We start from the raw sequence: 14365 nt of genomic DNA on the forward strand, positions 1-14365 counted from the left end.
TCTGCGGTTCAGATAACATTGGACAGGCTGTGATATTGGACAATGGCAACAAACAAGTTGTTCAATTTCCTTTACAAGCTAAATGTCTTGCCAGATTAGTTACTTATTGTTAATAAATGTAAAACCAAATGTAAACGCACATGTAATGTTGCTAACGGCTCATCATTGCCCAAGAACAGCTGCAGTAAGTCACGCAGCGTCCACACGGCGGCGTGCGTTGAAGCTTGCCGGCAGGCGTGTCTGAAACTCGACCAACAACCAATCACACGAATATCCCGCCCCGGACACACAAGCACGCTGTTTGATTGGCTAGAGCTTGTACTGGCATACGATTTGATTGGCTGACGTTTCCGTCGAAGCTTCAAAAGTTGAACATTGCTCTACTTTTGAAGCGAGCAATGCGAAGCGACGGAACCACAATGCAGTTCGGCCAAGCGTGACGTCACACCATTCAAAGTGAATGGGCAGAAGCGTTGAAGCTTCAACGCACGCCGCCGTGTGGACGGGGCCGTAAGGCAGGTTCAAATGTAACCAACAAGTCTGACTGTTAATTGTTAATCATACAAATTAAACTATATAGAATAAACATATTGGTATAAAGATAAGAAGTACAAATGTATACATAATGGATGTATAAAGGATTTTGGGTAATAATTTCACTGGTGATTCCATTTGACTCCCATGTTGTCACGGTGGTGGACGTTTACCAAATGTAAGTCAAATAACAAGAACCAAAGCAAACAAATTGGAACCAATCAAGATGTCAAGCAAACAAAAACCTAAGCTGACCAAACAAGTCAATAAATGGCAGAATGAGGGAAACAGCACAGCGGGGGAAGCAAAGCACATTAAATCAAATCTAATGCAGAAAGTGAATAATTAAGGGAAATGGATATTCCATCAGTCACACACGGCTAATCCATAGTCCTCCTCCTCCCCTGACACTGATCACACCACAGCCAGCCCATCAACACACCGTGCAACCACTTGGTGCTCTTCGTGATGGGGTGATGGTGGTGGGTGGATACGCTGACAAACATCTCCCTCAATAACGTCCTAACCATTCAATTCCAGCCGGCTTGTATCTTAATGCCTTCGGAATACCCTGCAAGCAAGATACTCGATTCTTCCCGTTTCCTCCGAGATGATAGAAATGTGAGTTAAAGGAGGAATTTAAAGAACAAAGTGGGCAGACTGAGGACCGGGCAGGCTCCATCATAGCTGAGGCTGGTGGATGAAGGGAGGGAGGAGAAGGAGAGAGGGCTTGAGTTCGACCTGAATGAGAAACTCCCCAGAGAGATGGAAGTCTGGGTTTTTGGAGCCGACTCAAACACTTTGAGTCCAGCGCCCTCGCTGTAAGAGATTTATCAGAGGATGGAGTGGCCTTGGCTCCTCTTTTGGGTCTGATTTGAGGCCTGAGGGACTCGGCCCCCTGGGAAGGATCAACCTTCACAGTCCAACCTATAATTAGTGATTAACGGTGAAGTCCAGACTTTTGATTGACTCTACACTGCTCCCAGAATGGGATGTTGGGCAGTGCCACGGCGAGAGAGGTAAATCACCGATTGCACTAGAGGCAACAAGCTTGTCAGGCAAAATAGCCTGGGGCTGCAGGATGTTGCGAAGGGGGACAGCTGCATGAAGACAAATTGCACTAAGGTTGCTTAGCCAACCCCCTAACTCCATCCTCTATCATGCTCTGTCGCTCGCTTTCTCCAACACTTGCTTGCTCTGTCTCTCTTCACGAAGTCGCTCCTTCTCCCGCTCTTTCTCAATGATGTTTAATACTAAGGCTGAATGGTTGTATAACCCCAACTGCTTTGAGTTTGACATTTCGTAGAGGAGATATAAGAGTGTTCCCTGATTCCCTGAGTGTTCATATCACACATGCAAAGACTCACACAGAACACATGCCAAGAAACAGACACGTGTGAACCTCCTTTGATCTTGGATGCTTGATTTGTTCAAACTTTCTCCCAAAGCAGCGGAATTTCGTTGTTGATACGAACGACTGTGGACACAAATGTTTGACAGAGAAAAGGAACATTGTTTGAACGTTGAAACACACATCCTCCCCCTTTGTCTCGAAATACTTCTCATTCCTGCTTTTAATGTTGAACTGCTGACACTTGCCGCAGTGAAAAACAAAGTGCACCCCTGCTAAATAAAACGGTAAGAATGTCAACAATTACAGGGAGCTGTTTCTCACAAAACATTTGAAAGACTATATGTTGGGACCTTGGATGTATTTTAAGTTTCCTGAAACATGAAGTGTCTAATGTTCACTTGTTTAGAAGAATGTCTTCATGAGCCCATGTAAGCTCTAGTAATTGAACCAGTATATTCTAGTTTGCTATACCTTGCGATACAAAACAAACTAACCCTCACTGAGAAATATACAACATCTGTTATCTCAACATCACATAGCTTCAGTTAGCATCTTCAAAGGTCACATCTAGTCAACACTGCTGAGACACATCTTCTGCACGAGTCTCTATATCAATGTAAATATATTTGTGTCTGTGTACATGGAAAACTGTGCAGCACAACATTAGGTAAAAGAACGTTGGCATCCTACTGAGGGCAGACGTACCTTTGATGTGGATTCTGAGCGTTTCCACTTCAATGAGATTACGTTATAATGCTCTGAACGGTCTCAATCCAAAGAAAATACCCCAGGCACAGCCATAGTGACCTGCATGTCCCATCCTTCTGCAACAAGCCACCCAGAAGAAAATAACACTGTTTGTGAAGCGTTATGGCTCTAACACGTTTAAAAATGCAGAAATTACAGGTGTTGATAGGGCAAGAGGATAATTATCACTCCCTTCCTCTCTCCTCCCACAAACATTATACACATCAAGCTGGCTGTAAAACATTAACAAACGGCTTTGGTGAGAGCATTACCTCCGGCTGATCAAGTCTGTTTCGAAAGCAGCTGTTGGGAGAGATCCTGAGGGACGCTCAGCATTAGTATGCGCCAGAGCCTAAGAGGAGCTCTAATTGGATTATTTGTTATCACAGCTTCCTTGTGGAAAACAACTAATGAAAAATACCTTTATCTTACTGCGAAAACTAAATCATACAGCACTTAAGATCACACGAGAAGCGGCGCTTATATTGTTCCTTCAAATTTCACACACATAAGACTTCGTTGCTTTGCTTTTCTATTATATTGAGGGCTTAATGTTGAGTGACATCTGTTCCTTTGCTATTCTGGGCAACATCAGAAACCTGTTTATGTGCTTTAACACGACAGTATATTGAGTATATGCAACCATTAACGTCACCTTACAGTACTTTACGCTTCCAAACTACTGTCTTTGTTCTTCTAGTTTTACATCAGCACGCTTGGATAGCTTCACAACAACACATGGTGGGTCGTGCCAACAACTTCCACTGGATGAAAAGAGATGTTAACTGTTGAGAAAAGAGGATGAATGCAGCATTTTGTTTACACTGAGCTGTTAAACAACCCTGGCAGAAAAGCACATGGAGCCTCTCTCAGTCAGAGGGCACTCAAATGTATTCAGAGCGAAGGTTTCTTCCTACTGTGAATTTAAACCAGAGCTGTCAATGGTGTGTTCGCAGATACCAAAGTGTTCATTCTTTGAATCCACAAACACCTCTATACTGGCTTCGCTCTATTCAGAACAAGTAGAAGGACACACTTTCTTTATCAGTCAAATTCAACAATTAAAAAAAGCTTTTCAAGTGAACTCCTTAAAAAAATGGATGTTTTCACCTTGGCGTTACAACTCGAGAGGAGCCACTACTGGGATTCACTATTGTTTCAGTTATTCAATTCACAACATAGAAAGAGGAATTGGGATTTGTGTGGTTTCTACAGTTCCGATGGAGACTACACTTCCCAAAGCATGCCAAAGGAAAAACATAGACTTTGAGATTAAAAAATGCAGGGTGTTGCGTTGTATTTCTCTGTGGAGTGGATGTGAATAGTTAGGATGCTGGTGAGAATTGGCCTTCGATTGGATGAATTCTTCTTTGAAAAAAAGCTATATTTTCCTAAATTCTAGCGTCTATATTTCAGATGAAACCCCTAAATAAACTCCTGTTGCTATCCCTCAAAGTGCAAATCAGATTTTTGTCAGGTGTATTGGCTTTCTACACTTCAACCACAACAATGACAGTGTACAGTTCACATCACTGCTTCTCGTCGGTGACCAAGACAATAACGAAATGCATCCAACTGTCTCGTTTGCCTGATATTCTGTGTTATCATTCATTTGTAAAGATCAGTGCTTCTCAAAGTGTGGTCCGCGGACCACTGGTGGTCCGTCAGCGCCCCCTAGTGGTCCGTGCGTATATTGGTAAAATGTCACATTTGAAATAAATACATGTATTTATAAGTTTTTCGCACTCTCGCGGGAATATCTCCGCAATGGAACGAGCTTAAGTTTCACTTTCGATTGCATGATATAGCCCAGATAAACACCTTCATCACACCATTTTCAGGTGATTTGTAAAAAATGATGTGTTTTTGGATATTTGTGGAGTTAGGTGGTCCGAGTGTTTTTTTATTGGTTAAGTGGTCCTTGGTATGAACAAGTTTGAGAAACACTGGTATAGATGCATTGTGTGTTTTCCGGTAATACATGGCTTAAAACTGTTCACTTTAATATCCAGAGCCATCCAAACCATCCTCACCAGTTAGAATCCATTATCTTCACCATCATTTTTTTCATGTTAACTGCACCACGCTGAATTGTGAAATCGCTCCCTTTATCCAAAACAAATGAGAAGCTTAGAACCCAATCAGGATTATCTGTCTTAAATAATAGATATGGAATACTTTATTGTATCTCCCCACAAACATAAACAGCTCTGTGTGCATGTGTGTTAACGTCAACGTATCATTGCTAAACATACACAAATACTTCACTTTGTCAGAAAGTTCAAGAGGAAAGAACAATCCTCCCTTGAGAATTGTTGAGAAAATGTGCGCTTGTACTTCAGTTGAGGATTACTTGGAATTAAAGAAAAAAGGGATTCAACTTATTTAAATCTTTCTAATACATTCTTGAGATACAAAAAGTCTCACGCTGGAATTATGAAACCATTTTAATATAACTTCTCACCGCCTGTGAATGGAATACTCAGCAGGGGGTTTAACAAGTAAAAGCTTGAGTATCCACTTATTGTCGCTGTGCCATTGATGCTGAATAACAGAGAATTTGCCGTAATAGATGAAGCCTTCTTTCTTGAGGAGGCCCGGCGTTTGGTCTGGATGACTAATTATAATAATCACTGAAATAGGGAGTTTAAGTCAACCACATTTCGAGCTTGGACAACTTTCTGCAAGAATAAGGATCACAGCACACAAGAGTGGAGCCGCCGTCCACTAAAACAAAAGACAATGTCAAGGAGGATAATGTAAAAAAAGAAATAAACCAAAACATAGAAGAAGGACATCAAAGCTGTTCAGCAGCAATTGATTTTTTTTTTTTTTATTTATCCTTTATTTATCCAGGAATGTCCCATTGAGATACAAGATCTCTTCTTCCAGGGAGTCCTGATACGTTTCACATATTGGCAAGTCAGACTGTTAATCAATAATGCTAAGTTCCCTTTAGCCATAAACTGGACACTCTCATAACTTCGACTATGAACACAAAGTACTGACGTTCAAAGTTCAGTATTGTCCGAGAGACGGTGTGGAGAAAATGATATCCTCACAAAGTCAATAAAGCAACTCTAACTGTATTTTAAGGCTGTGACGCCACAACATGGACATCAATTGAATCAAGCTGTTTCTGTCACTGTATGGACCATCCCTATATAACACAGATGAGCCATTTCCGTCCTTGTGATAGGTCCAAAAAACTTTCCAACTGCCCTTCCGGTTGGGGTCATTTTATTGTGATAATGACTCCCAACCCTAACCCTATGTTTGGTATACTGTAGATGCATCCTTTGTTAAAAACATAACCCAAGGCAACTTGGACAAACATGTGTTGCTAGAGTGCAGGTAATGATTGTCAAAAAGGTATTGAGTTTTGAAAGTACATTGAATATAAATGCTAGTGGATAACAAGGGTGTTAAGGTCCATGTACAAAAGCATATCAATGTTGCCAACGGGCAAAATGCCATCTCAGTCCCAAAACAAGAGGATACTGTTGATCTACTAGCATCACTCTATGCCAGTGTTTCTCAAACTTGTTCATACCAAGGACCACTTAACCAATACAAAAACACTCGCGGACCACCTAACTCCACAAATATCCAAAAACACATCATTTTTTATAAATCGCCTGAAAATGGTACAAACAAGTGGCAACTGTGTGATGAAGGTGTTTATATGGGCTATATCATGCAATCAAAAGTGAAACTTAAGCTCGTTCCATTGCGGAGATATTCCCGCGAGAGTGCAAAAAACTTAAATAAATGTATTTATTTCAAATGTGACATTTTACCAATATACTCACGGACCACTAGGGGGCGCTGACGGACCACGAGTGGTCCGCGGACCGCACTTTGAGAAGCACTGCATGCTCAACATAAATGAAAAGAAACCTATCCTAATGCATTTGCGGGGGAACAGAACTCCTTAACCTAAACTGTGACTTCTGTGCACTGTTCAACACATACTGTATGCTAGTAGATACGTTGAGTATGAACGATGGACATGAAGAATCATCCCGTATCAAACTGTGCCTACAATGCTGTTGTCCTTAAAAAACACGGGCAGTCCCAACCTTGAACTCACCACTTCAACATCACACTATGATGGATCACATTTCAGTCCATCTAAGTTTTCCAAGTAGCCCCACAGCAATCTAACTGGCACACCAAGGCTTCTAGCTTCAGCAGAAATCAAAGAGTTGCATCTCCCAGCTGTGTGTTCTGTCAGGGTTCAGATCAATATCTTAGCACCCAAGAAACAACAAGCAAGGGTGATACATGTCCCACAGTGCAGCACAACAAGCATGACCACTCTACTTGATGCGACAGTTAAGGCTGTTACTGTGAATCGGCTGAATAAATAAACTGTACAAAGCTGACAGACAAGCAAGTACTAAAAAAGTAGTACATCAAGAAGGACAGAAATGTTACTGTGAAAGTGTTTAGATGTATTACTTTGGATGAGGCGTTTTCATGTGAGCAGACTTGCCATGCACGGGCCTGAGAAGCTGTGTTGTTGGCGGTTAGATTCAAGCCAACAAACTAGCCCGAGGGAGCATTCAGTCAGAGGATACTCTCCAAACACTTGCACATTCATTTTCTTTGTTGTCTGTAAAGTGGCATGTCTCGAGGCTTAGAAAATGCATTAAGTAGGTGTACCCAAACGAATAACATTTAAACTGTGTGGTGCACAGCGTGATTGTTCAGCCAACTTCAAAGGGCTTTAAAGGACATTGGCTCAAGGTAGTGGTCACAGTCTGCCTCTCGTGAAGCAGCTTTAAAACGCTCTGTCTGAGTGCATCTGAACCTTAACTTAGCTCGTAGCCTTTACACTCACTGGCAACTCAAACGTCAAGAGTACAATGTGGCAGGTTCCCTCTTTACAGTCGGGTTGAGGTATTACTTGTGGCAAACTGTGAACGTGACCTTTCCATACATGTATTGTGCAGTTATCACAGATGTTGACTGCTCTGCTGCAGATAGCAGACCTCCCTCCAAGCACTCACTGCACAGAGTAGTTTCCACTATCCTGTTTGGGCAGTGTGCACAGCTGGAGAGCAAACCAGGGAAACATGGAAACATGTACAAAATATGTGTTTTTGTACATGCACCGGTAAAATGTGCTCCTACATTCGACATTATCTTTCTGAACTAGAATTTGTTTTATGTATTTATTAGGACATTGTTTGAGTGAAATAAAGGAAATGATATGTAAAAGTAAATATAGTGGTGTGAGGGTTTTATTCATAGATGTACAATACATGTGTGGTTCTGTCGTGATATTTGGGATAATAGATAGATGCAGCATGAATGCAGGTTACTACATATGAGAGGCACAACAATGATGGCTTTTCCAGTCACATTCAACACAGAGTAATTTATATTTCCATCGAAATAGTGAAATACATATTGCAGCTATAGCCATGACACTGAGGCACAGTACTACTGCACTACAACTGCACTGTCTCTGCACTGAGCAATCTCATTCCTCTGCATGTTTTTAAAGCTAGGCTAAATGAAATGCTTGCTGATACAATGGGCACTTGTAAATGTCTATAACTATGTATCCTGTAAATATAATGTATGATGTCCTTTATTGTTTTATGTTTCATGTGGAACCTATATGCTGCAGGTCTCCCTTGAAAAAAAGATCTATGATCTCAATAGCCGCGTTCACACTGCGGTACTTTTCCCACAAAGGTTCATGCGAACTTAGTTCATGCGAACTCTTTAGTTCGCATGAACTAAGTACAGATCGCGTTCACACCAGAAAAAGTCCCTGGGGGTGGATTAGGCAAATGAAGCCGCTGACGTCACTTCTTCTTCTTCTGCTTTGGGTTTACTGGCAGGCCGCAACCCACTTCACGGCGTATACTGCCGCCCAAAGTCCCCGGCCGGAAGTCCCCGGAGTTGGGGACTGGCTTCAGTAGAAGCTGCTGGGAGTCCCAGCAGCTTCTACTGAAGCCTTCCGAGTAAATCGCCAGAACGCCGACACCTCCTCATCTCCACCGCTCCCATGTTTTATTTTGTGTTGCCATAAGTTAGTCTCTCTGCGTTTCTGCGCTGGGATAATGCTAATGCTAATAATGCTAATGCGAGGATAATAAAATGGCGGCTTCACAAAACTTTTTGGGAGTTTTACGGGGCGTGGTTTGCAATTCGCCCAGCCAATCAGGAATATAGCTCTTTTCTCAAAAAAGAGCCGCTCGAAAGTCCCTGCTTTCTAGCAGGGACTTTCGAGGGGGTAAAAAGGTTTGTATGAACTACTTTTAGTACCGGCTCTTTTTGGTGTGAACGCGATCATGAACTAAGTTCGCATGAACCTTTGTGGGAAAAGTACCGCAGTGTGAACGCGGCTAATGGGACCAATCTGGTTCAATAAAGGTTTGAAATGAAATGAAAACTGTATATACCCAAACTCATTCTAATGTTGCAGACCGCATAGGGTGATTGCTTTATGTTGTTTACTAAATTATAAATTCATTTTCACAAAACTCATGCCGGAGTAAAGTAACTTCAAGGTCAGTGCACTACTGTAATGTTCTCATGTACTTTCTGTGGACTGCAAGTCAATGTCTGACAGTCAATGCCTCGGTGCATCGTGACACTCTACGACCAAACGCTAATGACACTTTATGATAGATGACTCCTTATCTGTTTACCCATGATGCACTGGGCCATCAATCACCACATTATTCAACGATGACAAGGGGCTGACTATCAGTAGCGTGGCAGATATAATTCATATCTGTAACATCATCTAATTAAAATACATCACTTCTGCCAGACAGTTGCCTTACTGCTAGCTGAAGCAAATTGATTCTCAACCCCCTGCTAGTCTGTGCAAAGGGGAAATGAATAATGCATGGTATTAAAGTCTTATCTGCTGTCCTGACAAACAACGCTGCCACGCTTTGAATATTCTACAAAGGTGTGCGAAGGCTCCTTATTAGCAGAGCAGTCAGACAGGTGCCGTTTTCACGGGGAGTCACTTTGTTTTTACTGCTGTTCGTTTCCGAGCAGAGACATTAATCTGGACACTGGATCAACTGATTGACTTTATGGCGCTGCTCATTTTACAACAGCACTTAAGGTATCTGATAAATGTTTTTATAGCTGCCACTCACAGGTTATGCCGGCAATATAGTGAAAAAACTATAACTTCTGGCCACAGGCATCCACAGTCGTGAAATGACATGTTCAAGGTTCGAGTCACCATTGAAGAGGATTTACGAACCTGTGCGACTCATATCAAAAACCTGCAGCTCCAACTCTGTGAAATGGTTCTATAGCTGTGTTATAAATGTGTGCGAAAGAACAGTCACGGTACGTCCACACAGCAGCTTTAGAAGAATCTTCCACCGCTTCCAACGCTTCTCTGCCCATTGACTTTGAATGGGGATGACGTCACTTTGCCTCGCTTTTCGCCGAACTGCATTGTGGGGGAGCGAAGCGAAGATTTCCAGGATGTCCAGGATCTCCAGGATTCCAAAGTTGAGCAATGTTCAACTTTTGAATCTGAGCTGAAAGCGCCAGCCAATCAAACACGTTTATGCAAATCTGACAGTAGAAGCGCTAGCCAATCAAACCGCGTGTAAGCAGGGAGAACCAGACCGCCGTTCATTTCCTCATATTCCAAACGAGAAATTACGGTAGCAAATCACCCGGTTCTTTACGACCAGAACTATTAACGGGATACAAACCGGAGGAGCCAGGCATGGAGGGAGGTGGCAGAGACAGTGGGTGAAACTGGTAGGGTTTCGCCTGTTTGGGGAGTTTATATATATATATTGCTCGCATAAAATCCCCGGGGTTTTTTGCTTTGTATATCGGGGGCGGGAGATTCATGTGATTGGTTGTTGGTCGCAAAAAATCCCCAAGCTGTCAGACACGCCCAGCTCCAAGATTTTCGAGATTTTTGAAAAGCTGCTGTGTGGACGCACCGTCATACAAAGACAACAGCCACGCTCCATGATTGACTAGCCTGTTTTAGTCAACCCAATAACATCATGATTAACAAAATAAAAAGCATCATTTTAAAAGTAATGCTTTCCCATTTAGCATGTATTTGTCGAGGTGCATCTTTTAGACTAAGATAGATGATTTCGAGCATCAGGACAGTGAACCTATGCAAAGCTGTAATCTGGTGATAAGAGCAGTTCAACTTCCATGTTGGGAAGCACCTTACTAAATGAGATGCTTAAAAAAAGTATGGATTATAGTTGTTGGTGTTTATCTTCCCGGTAAAAACTTATTTAACCTGTTTGGTGTCCGACCGCCTTATTGTTTGCCAATTTACATTGAGTTGACAGAGGAGGGTGCAGAAACTGGTGAGAGAGAGAAAGAGGAGGGGTATGACATGGATTAACCAGGGACGTTTGGGGTTGTATGGATTTAAAATGTAATACATTGCTCCCCATGATTTAAAAGAGCTGCTAATACTGCTGAATCCAATGAGAATCAACACGAGGGTCTGGTTTTTTAAATCCCACGACAAGTCAACATGTTTTGACAAATCAAGGTCCCTGTGGTTTTGAAAGGCCTCAGATCCTTTGTCCCTCAACTGCTTCTTCTTTGGTTGATAAGATAAGATAAGATGGTACTTTATTCAACCCAATTTGGGAAATTGTTTTTGTTGCAGCAGCATAAAATACCAGGCATTTTACAATAAAACAAAACTAGAAATAAACAAGAATAGAAAGAAAAGAAAAGAAAATAAGATAGATTTGTCAAATTCAACATGTATATTTTTTATTTTATTTTCTTTCTATTCTTGTTTATTTCTAGTTTTGTTTTATTGTAAAATGCCTGGTCTTTTTACAATTTTTACAAAAAAAAAAATATATATATACATAAATATATAGATAGATTGATCAGAAAAGTTCTTTTAAAATCAGGTGAACTGAAACGTTCAATAGAGCTGTTAGCCGTTAGACTTGAAAGAAGGTGCCTTTATGACCTTGTTATCAGCGTGTCTGCCTATCTTTGAAGCACCAGAGCCTACAGAGTGAAGCAGGTCTAATGATGAATAAAGTGAGGACACCAACTGAGAACACCAATGACCTCCAGGAATGTACAATTCTGAAATAAACGTGTTATTGGGTGAAGAGAGGTGAAACGCTTTTACGGTGAGTTTGCATGAAGTTCTTGCGTCAAACTGAGGAGTTGGCAAAAACACAACATATAATCCTGAGCACACTCCAGCTCGATTGAACCGGCTACATATTACATAGTACTTTATGGAAATGGAAAGGAGGAGTTAAAGAGCGGAGTAAGACACGTTGAAAGAAACTCCACCACAGAGGGGGGATTTAATACCATTAAATATCCCATTTCCTCGTGAGGAGTTGAGCTGGAAGCTTGCTTAAAAGATATGAAAGCTGAAGAGGAAGTATTTGGGAGTTAGAGGAACTCAACTCTTCAAGGATATGCAGCTCTCTCTCTCTCTCTCTCTCTCTCTCTCTCTCTCTCTCTCTCTCTCTCTCTCTCTCTATCTCTCTCTCTCTCTCTCTCTCTCTCTCTCTCTCTCTCTCTCTCTCTCTCTCTCTCTCTCTCTCTCTCTCTCTCTCTCTCTCTCTCTCTCTCTCTCTGGTTGCTTTATCTCCATGTTCTGCCAAAAGGGGTTTGCACCCACACATTCACGCATGATGTGGAGAAAGCAACCGCGATGAGACTCCTTCACGTTGCTCTCGTGATTGTGTCTACTCTGGGGAATGCTTTTACACAAAGGGCTAATGAGATGAAGCTTGATTATGAATTCTCTTCCCCTGCTGAATGTGTCAAGCCAGCCAAATGTCAGAGGATATTCTGTCAGAAGATATTGAGCTGACTGAAAATGTCAGACAGAGGAAGGTTGAAAATGAGAATGAGGAGGAAAGAAAAGGAAATAGCCAGTGCATGTGTTGGTCTCAGACGTGGTGGAGTACCTGTCGTATTATAATAATGAGGGGTTGGGTTTGAACTTCTGTTTCCCATTAGTCATGACCTGTTTACTCTGGCATTAACTCCATGTCGAACGCCTTCATCCATCTTCACAAGAGAAGCAGACGTTTGAAGACAATTCAGTTGGCATCAATGTGAAGTAATCCTTTGGCGGGAAATCTAACACTATTCCGAGATTATCAACATCGTGACATTGGAATGACCCAAGGTAGGGAAACAGACTGATTAGCACAGCGAAACACAATCACAACTTAATTAACGGTATAAAACTTTTACCCAGAAAACTTTGCACTTACCCAAAGCCGTATAAAACTCCTCTTTCGTCAGGTGCTCGTCGTCATTGACGTCGTTGTACTTGAGCAGATCGAACAATGTGCACTCGGAGACATCCTTGGACAGACGTTCTTGCTTGATAACCTTGGAGGACAAAGAATGTATGTTTTGTTAAAGACGGCAGACAGCACTTTTTTTTCAACAGTGACATTTTTTTAAAGATAAATGTATTTGGCAAGTCTCAAATACTGAACAAAATGTTCCCTGACAACATATTGTAATTGTTTACGGCCTTAATATCTGATCTGCAATGTAGTATCTGCTCGTAACAACTACAACAGCCATTCAAGTTGTGAGAGCTATATTTAGGAACAGGATTAGTTTGAAGGCGAGATTGTCACCTGGTTTAATTTGATGGCCACTTTTGTATCTACTCATCAAGTATCAGACAACATAAAACTAAGCATGCTTCAAAGTTGAATTAGAATGATTTGAATGTATTTCACGGATACATATTTCTAATATCTGCATTGAGTGTCTGAACCCTGATGAAAACAGTTTTGTTGAAGTGTCGCTTTCTTCTTTAAATACTATTAAAGGTAACACATTATCCTCTGAAGAGGAGTACAACCATGAAGTAGCATTAAAGACAATATACAATAAAGTAAACACTTAAAACAAGTATATATTGTACATTAGAAAAAGTACTTAAAGTTTGCTAACTCTGTATATTCTTAAAATCTACCGTTTACTTTGAAAAGTTTGGATACGCTGTCGGTATAAGTCAACGTTAGGTGTCACCGTGTTGAATGTCAAAGCTGATAAAACACAAACAGTATGTGCGGTCATCCGAACTGAAGCTTCGTCAACACAGACGGAGACTAGGCCCCAAACGTTGTGCAGATGTTACCCTCATCTTGCTAAAGCTTGGTCCCACTTATCCCCCTCCGCATGGCCCTGGCAGTGAAACATCCATCATATGAAATCAGCTGTCAAAATGCTGATCACAACGGACGGCTGTATACATCATGCATCGTCCGTCGGATCGCTGCACTTCCCTTCCCTGAGGACCGACCACAATGTAGGGGTCACCTGTAATGGCATATCCTCACAACTAACGGTGGTATACACAAGAGCTGTGTGCTTCTTTCGTACATGAATTATTAGCTGGTAAATGTGTTTTCCTCTGTCTTGAAAGTATTTCATAATATTCAGTTGATCCGACATTGAGTTATTGGTAAGGAACACTTCTAATGCTCGGCAAATTCCTCAGGTATTGAAACTCTAAAATATTCTTCACTCCCTAGGCCTTGCTTTGACTTAAAGTAATGTAGGTGGCCTTTGAGAGATGTGTAAGTGGTGTAGGAGTCGCATGCTTTGATGCTTAAACTCCATTTCTTAAATATTTCCTGACATGACATTAGTCCCCACACACACTTTAGATTAATGTTGGTAACTGCAGATATTTGCAATAACTTTCTTTCTGTGGCAAGTGATTATTCAACC

At 41.5% G+C, this 14365-nt stretch overlaps 1 protein-coding gene across 1 annotated transcript in view; it reads right to left on the reverse strand.

The window, feature by feature from the left end:
- fstl5 (follistatin-like 5) overlaps positions 1 to 14365 on the reverse strand; it is a 191333-nt gene that overhangs the window by 73958 nt on the left and 103010 nt on the right. The window contains exon 6 of the mRNA XM_034092166.2: positions 12883 to 13003. Within this exon, the coding sequence (XP_033948057.1) occupies positions 12883 to 13003 (121 nt within the window). The remainder of the gene's footprint in view (positions 1 to 12882; positions 13004 to 14365) is intronic.

This window comes from Pseudochaenichthys georgianus, chromosome 10 (genome assembly GCF_902827115.2).
Source record: "Pseudochaenichthys georgianus chromosome 10, fPseGeo1.2, whole genome shotgun sequence".
In the NCBI taxonomy this organism is placed as follows: Eukaryota; Metazoa; Chordata; class Actinopteri; order Perciformes; family Channichthyidae; genus Pseudochaenichthys; species Pseudochaenichthys georgianus.